General features: G+C 50.7%; 1 protein-coding gene across 7 annotated transcripts in view; it reads right to left on the reverse strand.

Annotated features, from left to right (window-relative positions):
* SNTG2 (syntrophin gamma 2) overlaps window positions 1-17104 on the reverse strand; it is a 319099-nt gene that overhangs the window by 154574 nt on the left and 147421 nt on the right. For 6 of the 7 annotated variants that reach the window (XM_046660432.1, XM_046660431.1, XM_046660433.1 and 3 more), the window contains one exon: window positions 6246-6333. The exons of the other annotated variant lie outside the window; for it this stretch is intronic. In XM_046660432.1, coding sequence (XP_046516388.1) covers window positions 6246-6333 — 88 coding nt within the window. The remainder of the gene's footprint in view (window positions 1-6245; window positions 6334-17104) is intronic. 7 annotated transcript variants of the gene reach the window in all.

A 17104-nucleotide genomic window follows, 5' to 3' on the forward strand; every position in this document is an offset into this window, starting at 1 on the left:
AAGGCTCACACCACACACCTGGCACAGCTCAGGTAAGGCAGGTGCTCAGTCCACCTGGTTTCCCTTTAAACACTGGACAGCACCACCAGGCTTGCAGACCGCTCAACAATAACAAGATGGCTTCGTGGATCTTCACACTGATGGTGCGTTTTCACGGTGAGGCAGAATGGTTTCACGGCATTTCCAGTGTCTGCGAATAGCATCAAGAGGAAAGGCTGTGCTCTTTTCATGCCTCCCCCAATATTTTCTCGCCAGAACATGAGTGTGGGCAGCTTCTGTGTGCGGCCCAGCTTTTCAGTCCATCCTTTTTGTGCTGACGCCACACAAGGACAAGCACTTGAACCTGCAGCCTGACCAAGTGAAACTCCCGCAGTGAGTCCGAGGGCGTCTGGGCGTTACAGTGAAGGCGCCCTTGTCGACCCCTGAGCAAAATCCAGGGGCCTGTCATGAGGTGATCTGAGTGCCTGATGTGAGGGAAGCGGTACTGAGGATGGCACGGCAGCATGATCTGTCATCAACCAGCCATAAATCATCACAACTACAGAGTGCTGCCAGCAGAACACAGCCTGGAACTTCCCGCCCCCAAGCGCCTGCAGGAACAGAGCATGTGAGGCTGGAGTGGAACGCCTGATTGAGACAGGCTGACACTGATGAAGCTGACACCTCTGTTCCCGGGATGCCCTACTGCTGGATCTGCATCCACATCCCAGGGTTAAAATGAAGGTCAGATGGCATCGCACACGCAGTCATTTGCAAACCACAGCATCTCCCACTGCAGATGGGAGCGCATGGGTGGGGATGCGGGCACCCTGCAGCCACACTCCCCCTTGATCCCACCCTACACTTGGTGAGGTGCAGGGTCAGCCAGCTAGCAGTCTCTCTGAATCCTTTTCCCATCCATAAAATCCGTGAGGACCCCATATTTCCATAAGACACTCCACACCATGTTCCTACATGCGAAGGAACGTACTAAACGGCTCTGAGACTTTGGGAGAAGTGAGGACTATTTAATTTTGCTTAAAGTCATTCTCAGTTTAATTTGGCAACCCAACTTTCTTTTCTGTTTCCATTTATTACGGTAAAGCTGCTGCACATTTGGTGCTGTGCGAAACCCGGCTTCAGACCAGCTCCCACCTCACAGGGCTGTTTCTGCGCCAGCCCCCGTCTCTTCTTTCAGCATTTCTACCACTGCGTGACTGAGGAGGTGAGTGAGTGAGTGACTACAATTTAATTTGACACTTATTTGTAAGCTCCAGGTTTCTATTAACTTATTTCTGATGAATGAGTATTTTTTCATCTATATCTCAAGAGAAATTTGAACGGTTGTAATATATTTCTTCTGTTTATCACCAGTAAAACCATTATTAAAAAATGATCAGTGTCAATAATTATTGATAAAAATAAAATTGTTGGTGTTAAAAACCAACAATATTAGAAAAGAGTCAACACAAATAGTTTACAATCAATATTTATAAAAACACCTAACCTCAAAAATGAACTATAATCTATCAAAACCACATGGACCACCCTGGTGCCCGGCGGGAGGGAATGTAAGGTGGTGCAGTTGCTGTGAGAACAGTGTAGCTGCTCCTCCAAGTGAAACAGAGTTACCACGTGACTCAAGAACTCTACCCCCGGGTATACGCCCAAGAGAACTGAAAACAAGACCACACAAAAACCCGCAAATGAACGCTCGTATCAGCATCATTCATAATTGCCCCAAAGTGGAAAGAAACCAGATGCCAATTGACTGATGCAGAGAGAAACCAAATGTGGTGCATCCATACACTGGAGCACTAGGCAGTCAAAAAAGGAACGCAGGACTGACACACGCCAAAACATGGCTGAACCTTGAAGACATCATGCCAAGTGAAAGGAGCCAGACGCAGAAGGCCACGTTGTATGATTCGGTTTCTACGAATGTCCTCCACAGGCAAAGCCACGTGGACAGAAAGCAGATTAGAAGCTGCCAGGGGCTGGGGGAGGAGAGAACTGGGACTAAGTGCTAAGAATGGAGTTTCTTTATGGGGGGAGGGAAATGTTCCTGAATTAGATAGTGGTGACGGTTGCACAACTTTGTGAAAAGACTAAAACTGCTGAAGTATGCACTTTAAAATGGTGAATTCTATATCACATAAATTACATCTTAAAAAAAAGACTGAGTCTGAATTTATGCAAAAAATAAGAGACTGCATTGACTCAATCTCAGAAACCATTCATTTTCTCTTTGACGTAATTTTTAAATATTGAAAACACACACCGTCCTCGTGGACCCACCGTGGTGTTGTCCCTGGACGCCATCCTCGTGGATCTGTTGTGGTGTTGTCCCCGGACGACGTCCTCGTGGATCCGTCATGCTGTTTTCCCTGGATGGTGTCCTCGTGGATCCATCGTGGTGTTGTCCCTGGACAGAGTCCTCGTGGATCCGTCGTCGTGTTGTCCCTGGACAGAGTCCTCGTGGATCCGTCGTCGTGCTGTCCCTGGACACCGTCCTTGTGGATCCGTCATGGTATTGTCCCTGGACGCCATCCTCGTGGATCTGTCATGCTGTTTTCCCTGGACGCCGTCCTCGTGGATCCGTTGTGGCATTTTCCCTGGACACAGTCCTTGTGGATCCGTCGTGGTGTTGTCCCTGGACACGGTCCTCGTCGATCCGCCATGGTGTTTTCCCTGGACAGCGTCCTCGTGGATCTGTCATGGTGTTTTCCCTCACAGCGTCCTCATGGATCTGTCATGGTGTTGTCACTGGACAGCGTCCTCGTGCATCTGTTGTGGTGTTTTCCACATCCCAGGTTGCTGCTGTGGGTTGACTGCTGGCTCACACCGACAATGACTGGGTGTGTGGGGTCCACACAGAGAAAATCAATCTTGCTTTCCTGGTGTAAATTCACCAGAGGATGTTTTGCCTGAGTTTAGGAAGGGATTATGTCCACCATATTTAAATTTTTATGGATACAAAGATTTTCATTCTTGTAGATGATAAAGAACGCAATAAAAGGAGAACATACATTGATGAATCAGCAGAGAATTCAATGGCCGTGAGGAGGCCGGGCTCACAGAGTTTGGGCTCCAGCTGTTGGCTAGATCGCTCTCCCCTGGGACCGTGGGCACCTTTACAGAAATGCTGACCCACCTGCTCAGTGGACGTTGTCGACGCAGGTGCAGCAGGAGTTAGCAGAGCTGTGCACAGGGCATCCGCCAGAAAGCTAGGAGAAATGACAAGGTCACTGGAACAGGACAGAGTTCTGATGCCTCTCCTACGAAAAACAGCATCCAGCACCATGGGCTGAGGCGTGAGAATCTGAGAGCTGCCCCAGGTCAGAGGGAATGTCACTCTCGGTCCTGTGGTGGCTCAGATCAGTGCTCGCTGTTAGAGACCTTCAGCGTAGGGTGTTTCCTCCGATTGACACTGGTTTCAAGATGCTGCTGTGGTTGTTTTAACTCCACTGCTTCAATGACATTGGTGACAGCTGGCCTAGAAACCCCACCCATCTCACTCTCCCATGAAAGTCACCCTGCCTGTAGGGGCAGATGGCAAAGTCCTAATACAAACGTCCTCAGTGCCCCTGTGCCCGCTCCTGGGCGACACCTCATGGGCCTTCCTTCAACACTGCAAAATGCCCACTGCTTTCCATCCGTGCACACGGATGCCACAGGACGGAAGGCCGGGGCATGCACTGATATGCCTGCTGGTAGCATTATGCTCTGAACTAGCTGCCCTCCACGTCTACAAGGCCACATACCTGAGGTCCCTGTGAGCGCTCAACCTTGACCGTCACGGCCTTTCCACTCTTCCGGAAGGAACCCTTGTGGAAGCCCGGACACCGTGTGCTCATCCCATCCTAAAGGGAAACCCCGAGTGTGGCAGGAGACAACCACTCACTCTGCTTGTGGCCATCTTACAATCATTGTTCCTTCAGATGTTCCTTCTGAGATGTAAAGGCCTTGAGCGACTGTGCGCTCCACCTGTCTTCACTGTCCCAGCACCGAGAGGCCCCAAGTGCCATGCCCGCCTTCTCTCCATGACCTCCCCTTAGTCTCATCTCCACGTTTCACCCACGCTGCAAGCCTTTCTTTCACCCTAATTATGAACCAAACGTGCATCCCCTAAATTCATAGGTTGGAATCCTACCCCCAGGGGGATGGTATTAAGAAATGGGGTTTCTGGGAGGTGACGAGGTCATGAGGGAGAGCCCCAGGACGGTATTAGTGCCTTTACAACAGAGACCCCACAGAGCCCCTCGTCCTGCCTCCACGAGAAAACACAGCGAGATGACGACACCCGTGAACGAGGAGGAAGCCCTAGCCAGATGCCGAAGCTGCTGACACCTTGATCTCAGACTCCAGCCTCCAGGACTGTGAGAAACGAACATCTGCTGTGTACGGCCCCCGGCCTGCATGTTCCATTCCATCAGCCCCAGGGGATTAGGAGCCTCCACGTCAGCCTGGCCCCCTTCAGCCACTCCATCAAACTTCTCGCACACACTTATGGCTTCATGCAATGGTCCCCAAGAACTTGGTGCAACTGGCCATGAGGGGGAGGGACGGGAGGGTGTGAAACTCTCTTTAGGATACACAAGTCGAATGTGCTATTGCCTTTGCATTTTTCAAACATATTCATTCTTCTCTTTTTCAACCTATTACATTCTTCTTCTTTGGCAAAAATCTGTGAAACATCGTAGATTAGCGTCATCCTTCACGATCCTGAGGGTTACATCTGCTACAGAATATCAAACGCTAGTCCTGCCCCGACCCCTGGGTCCTCTCACCATTCTGAGAATTTGGGCGTGTGCACCTGACGAGTGTTTGACCCCAGGGACGGTGGCGCCTCCCTGCGGCTCCAAGAACTTTCAGGTCGGCCTTCTGGGCTCACATGGACAGGTCTCAAAATCCCGCGGACATAACACAGTGCTATGTGCATTATTCCTCTGAACTTTTGGCCTGATCGCTAATGTTTTCCACTGCTTTGGGAGTACTTGCCTTTCAGCACACACAATCCCTCGGTGTCCCTTTTCTTTTCATCCTGGACCCTCTGGGAACAATCTGTCAGCTGCTCCTGTTGCAGACGTGTTGGTCTTGTAAGAAGACAGGAGATGTGGTGAATCTTAGTGATGCATTTTCACAGCAATGGCAAGAATATCCATTTTTCTAAGAAGTGAATAGCATAGTTATCCTGTTGTGGTCTGACAGGAAAACAATGGAGTTGCTGAAATTGCTTCTCTCAGAGTTACTCAGGAAGATGAAAGTAGAGACAGGACTATGAGGTCATTGACCCTTTTGTCAAACGTAGACCCCTATGCAAGACTGGGCTTCCGCAACTCTGGGGGATGCGTCTCCCAGAGAGTGACCAGGGCGCAGGTCTGGCAGGAAAAGAAGAGGAACATGACAACACAGGAAAATTGGAGAAGAGACAGAAAATACAGAGAAGATAAGGTTAGCCCAGGGAAGGGAGCTAGTCCTTCACACGAGAGAAAGAATGGAAGAAAGGAAGGAGGAACAGTCTAGGAGGAGAAGGGGCTGCTGGTGAGATGGAGGGCGCCACTTCTCCATCCGTCGGCGTGAGGTCCCTCTTCTATATCCGAATTGACCGTGCTGGTCCAGTCAGAGCGCCAGCTCCTGGGGAGTCTGAACTGTGCCCTTTCTGCTGGCCGAGCATGGCGCCTGACAGAGGGGCCCCTGACCCAGGCAGCTAAAGCAGAGGAACGATGAGATCCTCAGAAATTTTATAAAAACATGACAGCTGATGGAGTAAGTAAAAGTCATAATAACTATTTTGATTAAAATATTTTTATAGACTTGTGATCTATCACTTCCACACTGGATCACAATTCACGTACAACAGAGAGTTACAAGCTCTGCGTGAAAATATGGGAGTCACTTCATAGTACAGTTACTATTATTTTCTCTTTTATATTAAAACTTTCTCAAGTCAACACATTTAACATAAAAACTTGGTTTCTATATATGTGCATATGTGTGTGTACACGTAAAGATAACAACAAGTTGACTTGAAGAAGGAAACTTACAGTTAATTAACTGACAATTAATCAGACAATGTGTCTGCTGATACATTCTTTTAGAAAGTGTGCGGATGGATTAAAGTGTACAATATCCTAGGAGCACAGAACACTAAGGTGCCTATCTTCGTCCTTCCTCTCTGAATACGTGCTGGGTCAGTGCGATGTCATTTGGATCCATAACGTGAGGGAGGGAAGTCCAGTGCCCCTGACGCCGGCCGCCCTTACCTAACGGGAGCTTCAGAAATGATGGCGCTTCCCTGAGATATTCAACAGTGACGGTCACTTCATCGCCAGCATTTCTCAAAAGATGCACCTGTCAATATGACAAAAAATAGCTACTTTACCATCCCAAAAAGGACCAGACATGGAAGGAAAAGACAAAATCCCTACACAACTCAGGAATTCAGTGCCCACGATTCCCTCTGAGACACTGGAAACTCCGCAGACTTACGCCGCGACAGCCTAAGACTGGCTCTGCCTCCCACAGGATGTAACCCTCTGCTTTATCCACACAAACTTTAACGCACATCGGCAAGGGTTTGCCACCCTTTAACCGTAAGACCAGACCCTCTGCCCACTCTAGGAATGCAATCTACCAGAGAGGAAAATCACGTGAGGAATCACTTTTTCAGTACCAACAGCCAATTTTCAGACTTTGGCAAAACCATGCCGACTGGATTAATGTCAGAGCAAACCACAAATATTAGCTTCAGAGTTTAAACGAGATTTTAATTCTGAGAAATTAACGGGCATTACTTCAGTATGACATAACACCTCTCTGCTGGGACATCCCAGCGTCGTCACGGTTTCAGAACCTCACACGCAATCACGAGCGTTTCCTTACTTACAGCACCCAGAGGCGGCTTTAGTGTCCAACGTGTCCACCGCTGTTGAAGCAAATGTGACTTAGACTCTGAAGTCTAGAGGCTGCGAGGCTGGATTCACAGGGTCCTCACAGCCCCACGCCTGCACGTCTGCAGTGCTCCCTCTGCACTTCTCAACATGCGGCAGCTCCCAGCCCTCGGCCGGACCTCCACTGCACCTGTCCCTGCCAAGCTCCCCTCTCTGTTCTCGCCTCCCCATCTCTTCCGTGCCTCCCAAGTCCATACTCTTATTCAGATGCTGACAGTGCAGGCAGCTTTCTAAGACACTTGGTGCAGTGGGTGAGGTGGGTCAGAAGCCGGATTACAAATGTCTGAAGGCCCCCACGGCCTTGAGAACCACTTAAGTGCCTTTCTCTGCCACTCGTGGACACTCCCCATCGGGGAACCAGCTGCCTGTGTAACTCCATCACCTCCTTCTCCTCCCAGCTCCTCGGGGCTGGCTGCCCGGCCCCAGGCCACCCCATGGACGGTGCTTGCACACCTCTGGCTCCATCCACGCCTCCACCTCAGGCCTCTCCGCTTTTGCCTAATCCTGCAACATCCCGCTAAACACCCAGGCCGGAGTCAGACAAACCACTGAAGCGCTCTCCCCAGCTCCATCAAGGGTTTGAAATGTCCCCCTCCTCCGGCTTCCCTCTCTCATTACTGTCCCCGAGGCCCCGTGTCGACGGCCTCCTGCATCCCAGACGCTACAGTGACTTTTTGTGTATTAAACCGTGCCAGCCTGCAGCACGATCTCCAATCGACACTTCCCGAGGCTGGTGCCCGGGTCCCGGGCTGAGACAGGCCGTCCCCAGGCGTCCCTCCCGGAAGGTGCCTCTTGTCCCTATTTAGACCAAGGTGCATTCATGGGCACACTGGATAAGACACCCCTGTCAGGGCCGGCCCTGTGGCCCAGTGGTTAAGTTCGAGCTCTGCTTCCATAGCCCAGGGCTTCATGGGTTTGGATCCTGGGCACAAACATGGCACCGCTCATCAGGCCATGCTGAGGTGGCGTCCCACATGCCACAACTAGAAGGACCCACAACTAAAATATACAAGTATGTACTGGGGGGCTTTGTGGAGAAGAAGACAGAGAGAAGATTGGCAACAGATGGTAGCTCAGGGCCAATCTTTAAAAAAGAAAACAAACCCCAGCGGTCAATCACCCATTGTCAGGTGCCACCATGTCCTGGGGAGGACCCCATCCCTGCCCTCAGAAGTCCAGCAGAGCAGTGACCGTGGCGGGGAAGCCCGTCTCAGACGACCTCATGGGAGGTGGTAAAGCCAGTGACTAGGGACTCGTCTGGGACCATCCTCCAGGACTGCAGAAGCGAGGGAGAAAACCACAGCCCACCAGCTCCTCCTCGCTCATGGGAAGCAGCCAGGCCTGAAGTTCTCTTTCGTGAACGGAATCCGGGACGAGTCTGAGAACAGCTGAACGGAGCCACACCCTCTCTATCATCACAGGAGCCCAAGTCCCGCCACACCCGTCCTGAGGAGCCCTCCGTCCTGGGTCTGGGTGGGACGAGCACGTGGGGGCCACAGAGACCCGTGCACAGGTTGACATGAGTCTGTCCTCTAGAGCAGGGCGCCAGGCCCTGGGGAGGCATCGCCTTTGGACAAGTTAATTTTCCCTGGGAGGGCGGGACAGCGTGTGGCAGAGAGCTGAAAAATGAGGTGCTTTTAATCAAAGAATGGGCTTAGCTTCAACTTATTATTGCTTTTCAAATCGCAAATGCTGCCCAGGCTGGAGGTTTCTGGACCTCAATGCGCCTGAACGAGGCAAAGGTTGCTGCTTCGTCCTCAAGCTTCTTGTTTTTATTTAGTTAAAAGTATGTCCGTGGTCTTTGAAAATAGAGTTGAGCATTGACCATTCGTGCCAGCAAATTCAAAGAACGACTTCAAAACAACTTCTCCCCCCTCAAATCATTCCCATAAGACTGACAGGTGTCAGAAGAGAGAACCTGATTTGTCGGCTCCAGTTTCGACGGCTGTGCTCCTTTTCCACACAGGAGCACATAACTGTTTTTGCATCTAATTAAAATCAGTAATGGGACCGGCCCAGCAGTGTAACGGTTGGGTTCGCACTCTGCTTCAGTGGCCCAGGGTTTGTGGGTTCAGATCCCGGGCGTGGACTTACACATCACTCGTGGGGCCGTGCTGTGGCAGCGTCCCACATACAAAGTGGAGGAGGATTGGCATAAATGTTAGCTCAGGGCCAATCTTCCTCACCAAAAATAAAATAAAAATCAGCAATTATGGCCTTTCTGCCGGCACCCCACCCTCCAGTGCATGTCTGCTGTGTCCTCCCAGAGCGAGCGCAGGGGCTGGCCTCCAGCCTGCGACTCACCAGCTGTGCAGTCAGGTTCTCACAGATGAGTCAAGCTTATTTCTTTTTTAGAAAGGATTTAACTTCCATGTGAATTTCCCCAAGTTTTCAGAATGCCACTCAGGGCGTTAAACCACAAGCCATCTCGGTCAGCTCCGGCTGCAAGAGCAAAGTATCACGGCCTGGGGGCTTCAACAACAGACATTTCCCCAACACAGTCTGGAGGCCATAAGTCCAGGGTCGGGGTGTGGGCACGGCTTGGTCTCCCCTGAGGACCCCTCCTGGCTCTCCGACAGCCGGCTTCTCACCGTGTGCCTCACTCGTCCCATGTGGCAGGGAGAGAGAACAGGCTCTCTAGGGTCCCCCTCACAAGGGCACTCCTTCCATCACGGGCCCCACGCTCATGACCTCGTCCCCTCCCAAGGCCCCACCTCCTCACACATCACACTGGGGTTGGGCTTCAGCACAGGAATTGGGGAACAAGCATTCGGTCCACATCGAGGGGCTGGTGAGCAGCCCCAGGCAAGGACGGTGTGACGGGTGCAGTTTCCCCGACAGCCGGCTGCGGGAGCCCCTCCAGGGAGTGGGGTTCACTCCCTATGGTCACAGACGCAGAGGCCTCGGGACAGACGGGCAGCTTTAGTGGAAAGTACAACACACTGGACGCTCTAGAATGTGAAATAATATAAACATAGACAGTGAAAGAATCAACAACCCTCACACAGCAGGTCCCTGGTCTCGCCCCTCGGAGACGACGGCTACTAGAAGATTTGTGTGTCCTTCCAGAAATCGTCCACGCCTTGACGAGGAGGCCTTCTCCTTTGAGACCACTTGCGGTCAGACCTATCAGAATCACAATCCGTGTGCCTTTTGTCCCAGCGCCCACATGGGTAGACATCAGCACGTGGGAACGAGGAGGTCCACACAGCAACGTCTCATGCACTATTGATCCCCTTATTTGCCCTGTTTTTACTCAAATGCAGCTATGTCCTGAACTCCGTTACACGCATTGCTTTCTTGACTTAAACACATGTCTCGTGGCTGATCCCACTTGGGTTCACCCAGCTGCCCCGCCTTTCCCGGGGGCGCACAGTGCTCCTTGTATGAACGCTTGACCCAGTCACTTGGCCTGCCATCTTCAAACCCCCGCGAGCAGGTTCACAACCCCGTCACTCGCAGCCTCATTTCTGTCTTCACTAACATTTTCTCCCAGTTCTCCTCTGTAGCTTGAGTAACTACAAGAACAAACCCGGAGAAAACTCAGGATTATTAATTTCTCTTCTTTTCCTTGTCCTCTGTTTTCTGATCTTAAATTTGCGCCTTCATCTTTATTATTTCCTCTTTTTACTCTTGTGGGTGGTTCTCTTGCTCTTTCTTCAAACTCTTGAGGCGAAAAATGGCTCTTTTTTGTCCGTTTACTTCCTTGCTTTCTGATAAACGTCTTTAAAAACTGCTCATCCTCCCCTAAGCACTGCTTGGTTGTGTCCCATAAATTCAACATGAAGTGTTCCAATGCTGCTCATTTCAGTATTTTGCATTTTTCCCTTCAGTTTTTCTTTTCACAAAAGCAGAACCGTTTTTAAAGTTTCCAGGTGTGGGGAAATTTCAAAAGCAATTTTCATTTCGTTTCGAGGCTATACGCTGCATTATGGTTCCTCTTGGCTTCCTCTGTGGCCTGAGCTGTCGTGCATGTGCATGTGCTCTTGAAGGAATGCGGGTTTATGCTGGATAAATGCGCCTGCTTACAGCCAGGTCATTACAAACACACAATTTGGAAACGGCACTGACGTTTTGTTATGTTGTCATCGGTGTTTATGCTTCTGTCTCAGTATGCTTCTCTCATGGAAGCTAAGAACAAGACACGGGCAGTACCTGAACACAGAGCGTCCTTCTCAACCTCTGCTGCCACAGGGCAGAGAGCAGTGGTGTGTGCACGAGAATCCCAGAAGTGAATCCTAATCCCAACTGCTGCTCCGGGCAACTCACTTGCAAGTAAGTACCTTTTTAATTTTTTATTTATTTTTATTTATTTATTTATATTTACTTTTTTCTTTTGTGAGGAAGATTGGCCCTGAGCTAACATCTGTTGCCAATCTTCCTCTCTTTGCTTGAGGAAGACTGGCCCTGAGCTAACATCTGCTGCCAATTCTCCTCTTTCTGCTGAGGAAGATTGGCCCTGAGTTAACATCGGTGCCCATCTTCCTCTACTTTATATGTGGGACGCCTGCCACAGCATGGCTTGATGAGCGGTGTGTAGGTCTGTGCCTGGGATCTGAACTGGTGAACCCCAGGCCACCGAAGCGGAGCACCCAAACTTAACCATGATGCCACGGGGCGGCCTCTAAATATTTTTAAAAATAATTTGCTACATGAATTTTTAAATGCTTCATTCATATGAGTTTAACTGCATAAAAGGAAGGTTTAGTTTAAGAACGCTCCTTAACATTTAGTTTTAAAACCAGGACACTGGATGAAGAAGCTATTTTATTGTAAATGACGACAATGTCCTTCCTTAGTGCCATAGTCAGAAGCAAGGTTTTCTAAGACAAAAAATGGCATTTTCTGCAACCAGGCCGTCTGAGCTGGCGTCCCGTCCACTGGTCGCTGTGGGCTTCTGGGTGTGAGTGGCTGCGGTGGCCGTCTGACGGACCAGGGGCGGCACTGTGCTGGCTGGGCACGGCAGCTTGAGGCACTGACTGTGCACAGAGCAATGAGATCCCAGAGAAAACGGCTGAAGGCAAACTACCTTCTCTGCTACCAAATGAGGTGTGAAATCTCTCTCCTTGGAACTGTAACTCAGCATCCTTCTAGACCCCCGGGCAAGCCACGCGGGTCACGCAGCCCTTGGAGGAGGCTGGGCCACCCAGGCCTTAGGTCCTAGCTTGAGTGCACGACTAAGTTGCTTCCAGAGTCTGGGAGCTTTTCCTTTTTTAACCTGAACAGAGGAAAATCTACGCCGGACTTCCCTGTGGAAAATGGCGTAGCCCGCTTCTACTTAAATGCCCCACATGATTAGACAAACAGAACTGAAGTGTTAAATTCCTTATTCCTGACATGTTTTCTCATTGCCAGTACTCTCAATACCTGAGCCCAGGGTTTGTGCTCACATGAAACCTACGGAAGGGAGAGAATCAGGTTCGATCTGGAATCTTTCTCAGTGAGAAAGGGTCCTTGTGAAAGTCTTCGCTCTTCCCCGGCTTCCCTGCCAAACGTCCTGCGTGCACGTGAGGCTTATGCTCACCATACACCAGCCAGCGTGTTATCTAAACTCTCCGCTAGCCAAGGCCGATCTGGGTATCTTAAACTCTTTCTTTTGCTATCGACAAAAACAAAATGGTAAAGAAGCTGTGGGGCACGTGGAGAGGGGAAGCCAGCTGCTCCAGAACCTCCAGGATGCCGCTCGAGCTCTTCCATTCCTAGATCCACCTAGATCCATTTATGCCTTACACCCTCAGGTCTAATCAGAGCACACAGGGCACTGTTTACCAAACAGACAAAGCCCCACCCCCTCCTTACCTGGCCCCGCCAGCACCATTCATTTGCTGATGCACTCATTCATTCCTTCACGCCCCAGTCATCTACTGAGTGATGAGTGCAGGTCAGTGGTGCAGGCAGTGGCCCCAGCCCCCTTTCATGTAATCCAGAAGTCCTGCTGAGGGCTGCATTGAAAGGAGGTGCTTATGGCAAGATCAGTTTGCAGGAAACGCTGGCTTCAAGCCTGACCCCAGCAGAATGCAGAGGGACAACCGCAGGGCACCCCAGCAGGACCAGTGGCCTAGCACCTGTCCCCAAAGGAGGCCACCATTAAAGCAATTACGCACCGTCTCCAGAGCCTGTCATCAGAGTGGCCTCATCTGCCTGACATTCCTGTGCACTCAGTCCCCAACCTCCAGACCTGCCCCCATGCCCGACCCAGCCCCTCCCCTCCTGTCCCCAGCTCCTGGCGGTGCTCCCCAGGCTTGTCGTCACCAGTAAAATCTGCCATGTGCCCCCTTCATCCTCTGGCTCGAGTCAAACCAGGCTGTGTGGAGGCCTGTCTCTCTCACAGCCCTGCTCAGGGCCGGGCTCCGTCTCCATGAGCAGCACCCACTGGGTGAGCAGGCCTGGGCCCTTCTCCTCCTCGACCTCCGTGCTCCCCGAACACAGCTGTCGGAGGAAACCGCCTCTCCCACCCTGGGGCTCCTCCTCAGCCTCCACCCCACCACGGGGGACCTCAGTCCACTGCGGCGTTGTCAGCGTCCACTCTCCTCCAGGCTTCTCCTCGCTCAGGACCCCATCGTCTACCCCACCTCAGCCCACACGCGCGAGGACTCAGCGCCTCGCCCTTCAGCAGTGGTGCCCCCCCAGGCCCTCACATGGGCCTCCCAGACCCTGCATGGTTCTCAGCCACATCATCTCTCCTCCCTTACAACTAAGTCTCACCCACCCACAACCTCCCAGCCGAGGGCCCCAGTGCGTCCTGACGTCCTCGCTGCTGCCCGGTCCTATCAAAGGGGCCGCCGTTGTTCTGCCCTGCACGCACGGCACTTGAAGACACTGTTCAAAAACACGGCTGGCTTAAATCCAGCTCTTCTTCTGCTCCACAACCACACCTGGGCTGCACAATCGGCTGGAGAAAAACCCAATTCCTGGTTGACCATCTCACTCCTCATTCACGGCCCTCATCCCGCAGCGGGCTCTCCCCATTCGACTCACTCTCCTTCATTCGACTCACTCTCCTTCACGGGGACGACGGTTTCACACCTTCTCCTCACACTGAAACCTCCAGCCCCACTTCCCCCTCCCCACTCTCCGCTGCTATCATCGATCTTATTTCAGGGAGAATTAAAAGAGAACGTCTCTGTGCTTCTACCAACACACCCACGCCTGAGCCCATATTCTGTCCTCCCTTCCCCTCAACGAAGGAGTTGCCATTGCCCCATCTAAAGCCACTGAATCCATCCCTCTGATATCCTGAAACACTGGCACCTGCAATGACCCCTCCTCCTCCATCACTAGCTCTTTCTATGTTGAATTGTTCCCTCTGAGCAGTGATGTACCACAGTGCATTCTACAATAAACCTCCCCTTAATGCGACACCTGTCCGCACCCCTGTGGCGTTTCACTATTCCCTTTGACAGCAAAATGCTCCACCCGCCCCCACCTCGCTCCTCATTCCTCCCTGAGCCCCCCTGGTCCCCCGCTGAACCGGCCTCTGCACTGCGCCGCTGAAGCTCTCAGTCTTTACCTGACCAACCTGGAAGCGTGGGCACAGGCGAACACCCTCTTCTGTCTCAGGTTTCCTCCCTCTGGCTTCCGGTATCCCACACCGTCCTGACCTCCCTTCTCCCCTGAGGGGTTTCTTTTCCTGTCTCACTGGCCCTGCTCTGTGCTTGGCTTCTGAAAGTGGCTGTTCTTCAAGGAGCAGTCCTTGGATACCATCTCCCGGCACCCCCACTCCTAGCGCCTGGCTCTCAACCCCGGACACACTCACAGCTCCCAAGTCTGTATCTACACCCACGCTCCCCATCCCAAAGACTGGCCGTGCCATGAAGCTCATTTCTCAGACCTAAACTTGGGAGCCATTCCGGAAGCGTCTCTTTCTCTTTGACCCCACAGCAGGTCCGTCAGCTCTAACTGCAGTCTGACCACTTGCTCCACGTGTACACTGCTATGGAAGCAACGCAACGAGGGTGTGTGAGAGCTGACAGCAGAGTCCACGTGGGCTTGGGCTGAGCTGCTGTGTACGCACTGGCCCTGGAATCCGCCCCTCCTTTCACTTCTAACCTCCTGGACTCGCTCTTTCAGGCATTTCTCTGGTAGCTGTTGCATGTGTCACGTGTGTACACATACGTGTGTGCGTGTGCCTGAGCAGGGAGGCAGAGCGGGAGGGCTGAATTTCTGAGCCAAAAGGAGAGTCTGTCTTTTTAAATAGAGGGAATTCATTGCCTTTACAGTAAGTTACAATATTCCACTTTATGTGGGTTGAGGACACACTGGACGCCGCTGGTCCTTGACCAGAGCTGAGTGACCTGGGATAATCCGAGGCAGGTGCTCATTTCTCAGGCTGCTCCTGCTCTTAGCATCTTGCTCTCCACTTCCCGTTTTATGACCTTTCGCTGTTTCTTTATTTTGTATGATCGATATTATCTTCGACCCCTCTTTCCATTCACTCTTGTTTCTCACCAGCATTTTTCAATGTATCCATACAACTTCACATTTTATAAATTGTTAACGTTTCAACTTTAGTTCAAGTGCTCCATCTTATTAAACACCCTAGAAGGAAACCATGTGTTTTGGGGTCATTCCCCACCCATCCCGAAAAGAAGGAAAGACTGCGTTTACTGGTCCCCGAGGAGGAAGCTGTGCCCTCACCTCAGTGCCTCCTCCCCATGGTGCGGTGATCAGCTCCCGCGGTGCTCCCAGCCGTCAGGATCCGTCAGACCTTCTCGTCATGGGCGATGCCGTCAGACCTTCCCGTTGGGCCTCTGTGCTCACAATCTGCAGAGGGTCCTGTCGCCCCACTGCCCTGGTTCACATTGGCTCAAGATCCCTTGCATCTGGCCAGGATTCTTGGAAACGTTAGGATGTCCTGGGGTTATTTTGCATAAGTAAAGTTGCTTTTTTTGTTTTAATTATTTTGAGTGATTTCTGTCAGAATTGAGCAGACGCCCTTTTATTTCATAGCTTGTTCCTGAGAGTCCTCTTTGATCAGAAATATCTAGAAGCGGCACCTGCACTTGACGTAACTAAGTCCTATTTTAGTACCTACTGACTGCACGGTGGCTCCCACAGGCGTCGAACCCAACTCGCTTTATTGTGGATCGTTTGAAGTTAAGAAAATGGTTTTCATCTTCAATCATGTGCACTGAGATGCAGCTATGGTTTTCAGTGTCAATCATGTTTTACTTCCTTAAATAACGTGCATTTTTCTGCTCTGTGCAATCATTGTCCATTTGTCCTTGTAGAGATTTTGTGTAAAACATGAAGCAGTGATTGCCAGAGGAAACTAAACGCCTCCCCCACTGACAGCCAGCTGCCCTCAAGCAGTTCTCGGCCACTTCAGATTTCCCTAATTTTGCATCACTCAATTTTAGTTATTCTCTATATAGAATATACATATATTTAAGTTTTTTCATAAAGTGATCCCTTTGTATAAATAACCACGATTCTTAGGCAAAAATGTGCTTCTTTCATATTTATATTCCTAATTATATTATATTTTCTTTGTAACTCAAAGAAGCAGATCCTTTTCACATATTACTCAAAGACAGCAATTTTTAAAATGTGGATCCTCTCCTTTGCATATTTTTAAATAACCATCATATAACAATATGTCATGGTTTATCCTCAGCCATAATAGCTGGTTTTATGTGTCCACTTACCACAGTACTGAGTCAGCAAATCACACAGCAATCCAGCTAACACTGCAAGGGCTGTGAGGAAAGCAGGTTCCCCTTGATAGTGCGCATGGACCTCGCCTAGTCAGCTGAAGGCCTTGAGATAAAAAACCTGAGGTTTTTCTGAAGAAGAAGAAATTTCCCAACTGGCTGAAGCTCCAAATTCTGTCTGAGAGTTTCCAGCGTGAAGTCTTGACCTACATACTTCATCCACACACACTTGCATACACACATGTGTGCACACGTGTGCATCCATAAACAACACGTACACACACTTACATCCAGTCTCTCTTCCTCTGGCTCTGGCTCTCTGGTAGACCTCTGACTGACACATCAAGTATCAGTAAAATAATCCTTGAAATCAGAGTGGTAGATGGTACAAAATTTGGCAAAATGTTTTATAGCTCTCCCCTCTATTTGTGTACAATCCAAGAGCAAAAGTCATGCTGACAGCCTGGCACGTAACTAAGTAGGAGTGAGATGAGCATATTTTGTGGGAAGCACATTGAG

This window comes from Equus quagga, chromosome 5 (assembly GCF_021613505.1).
Source record: "Equus quagga isolate Etosha38 chromosome 5, UCLA_HA_Equagga_1.0, whole genome shotgun sequence".
Lineage (NCBI taxonomy): Eukaryota > Metazoa > Chordata > Mammalia > Perissodactyla > Equidae > Equus > Equus quagga.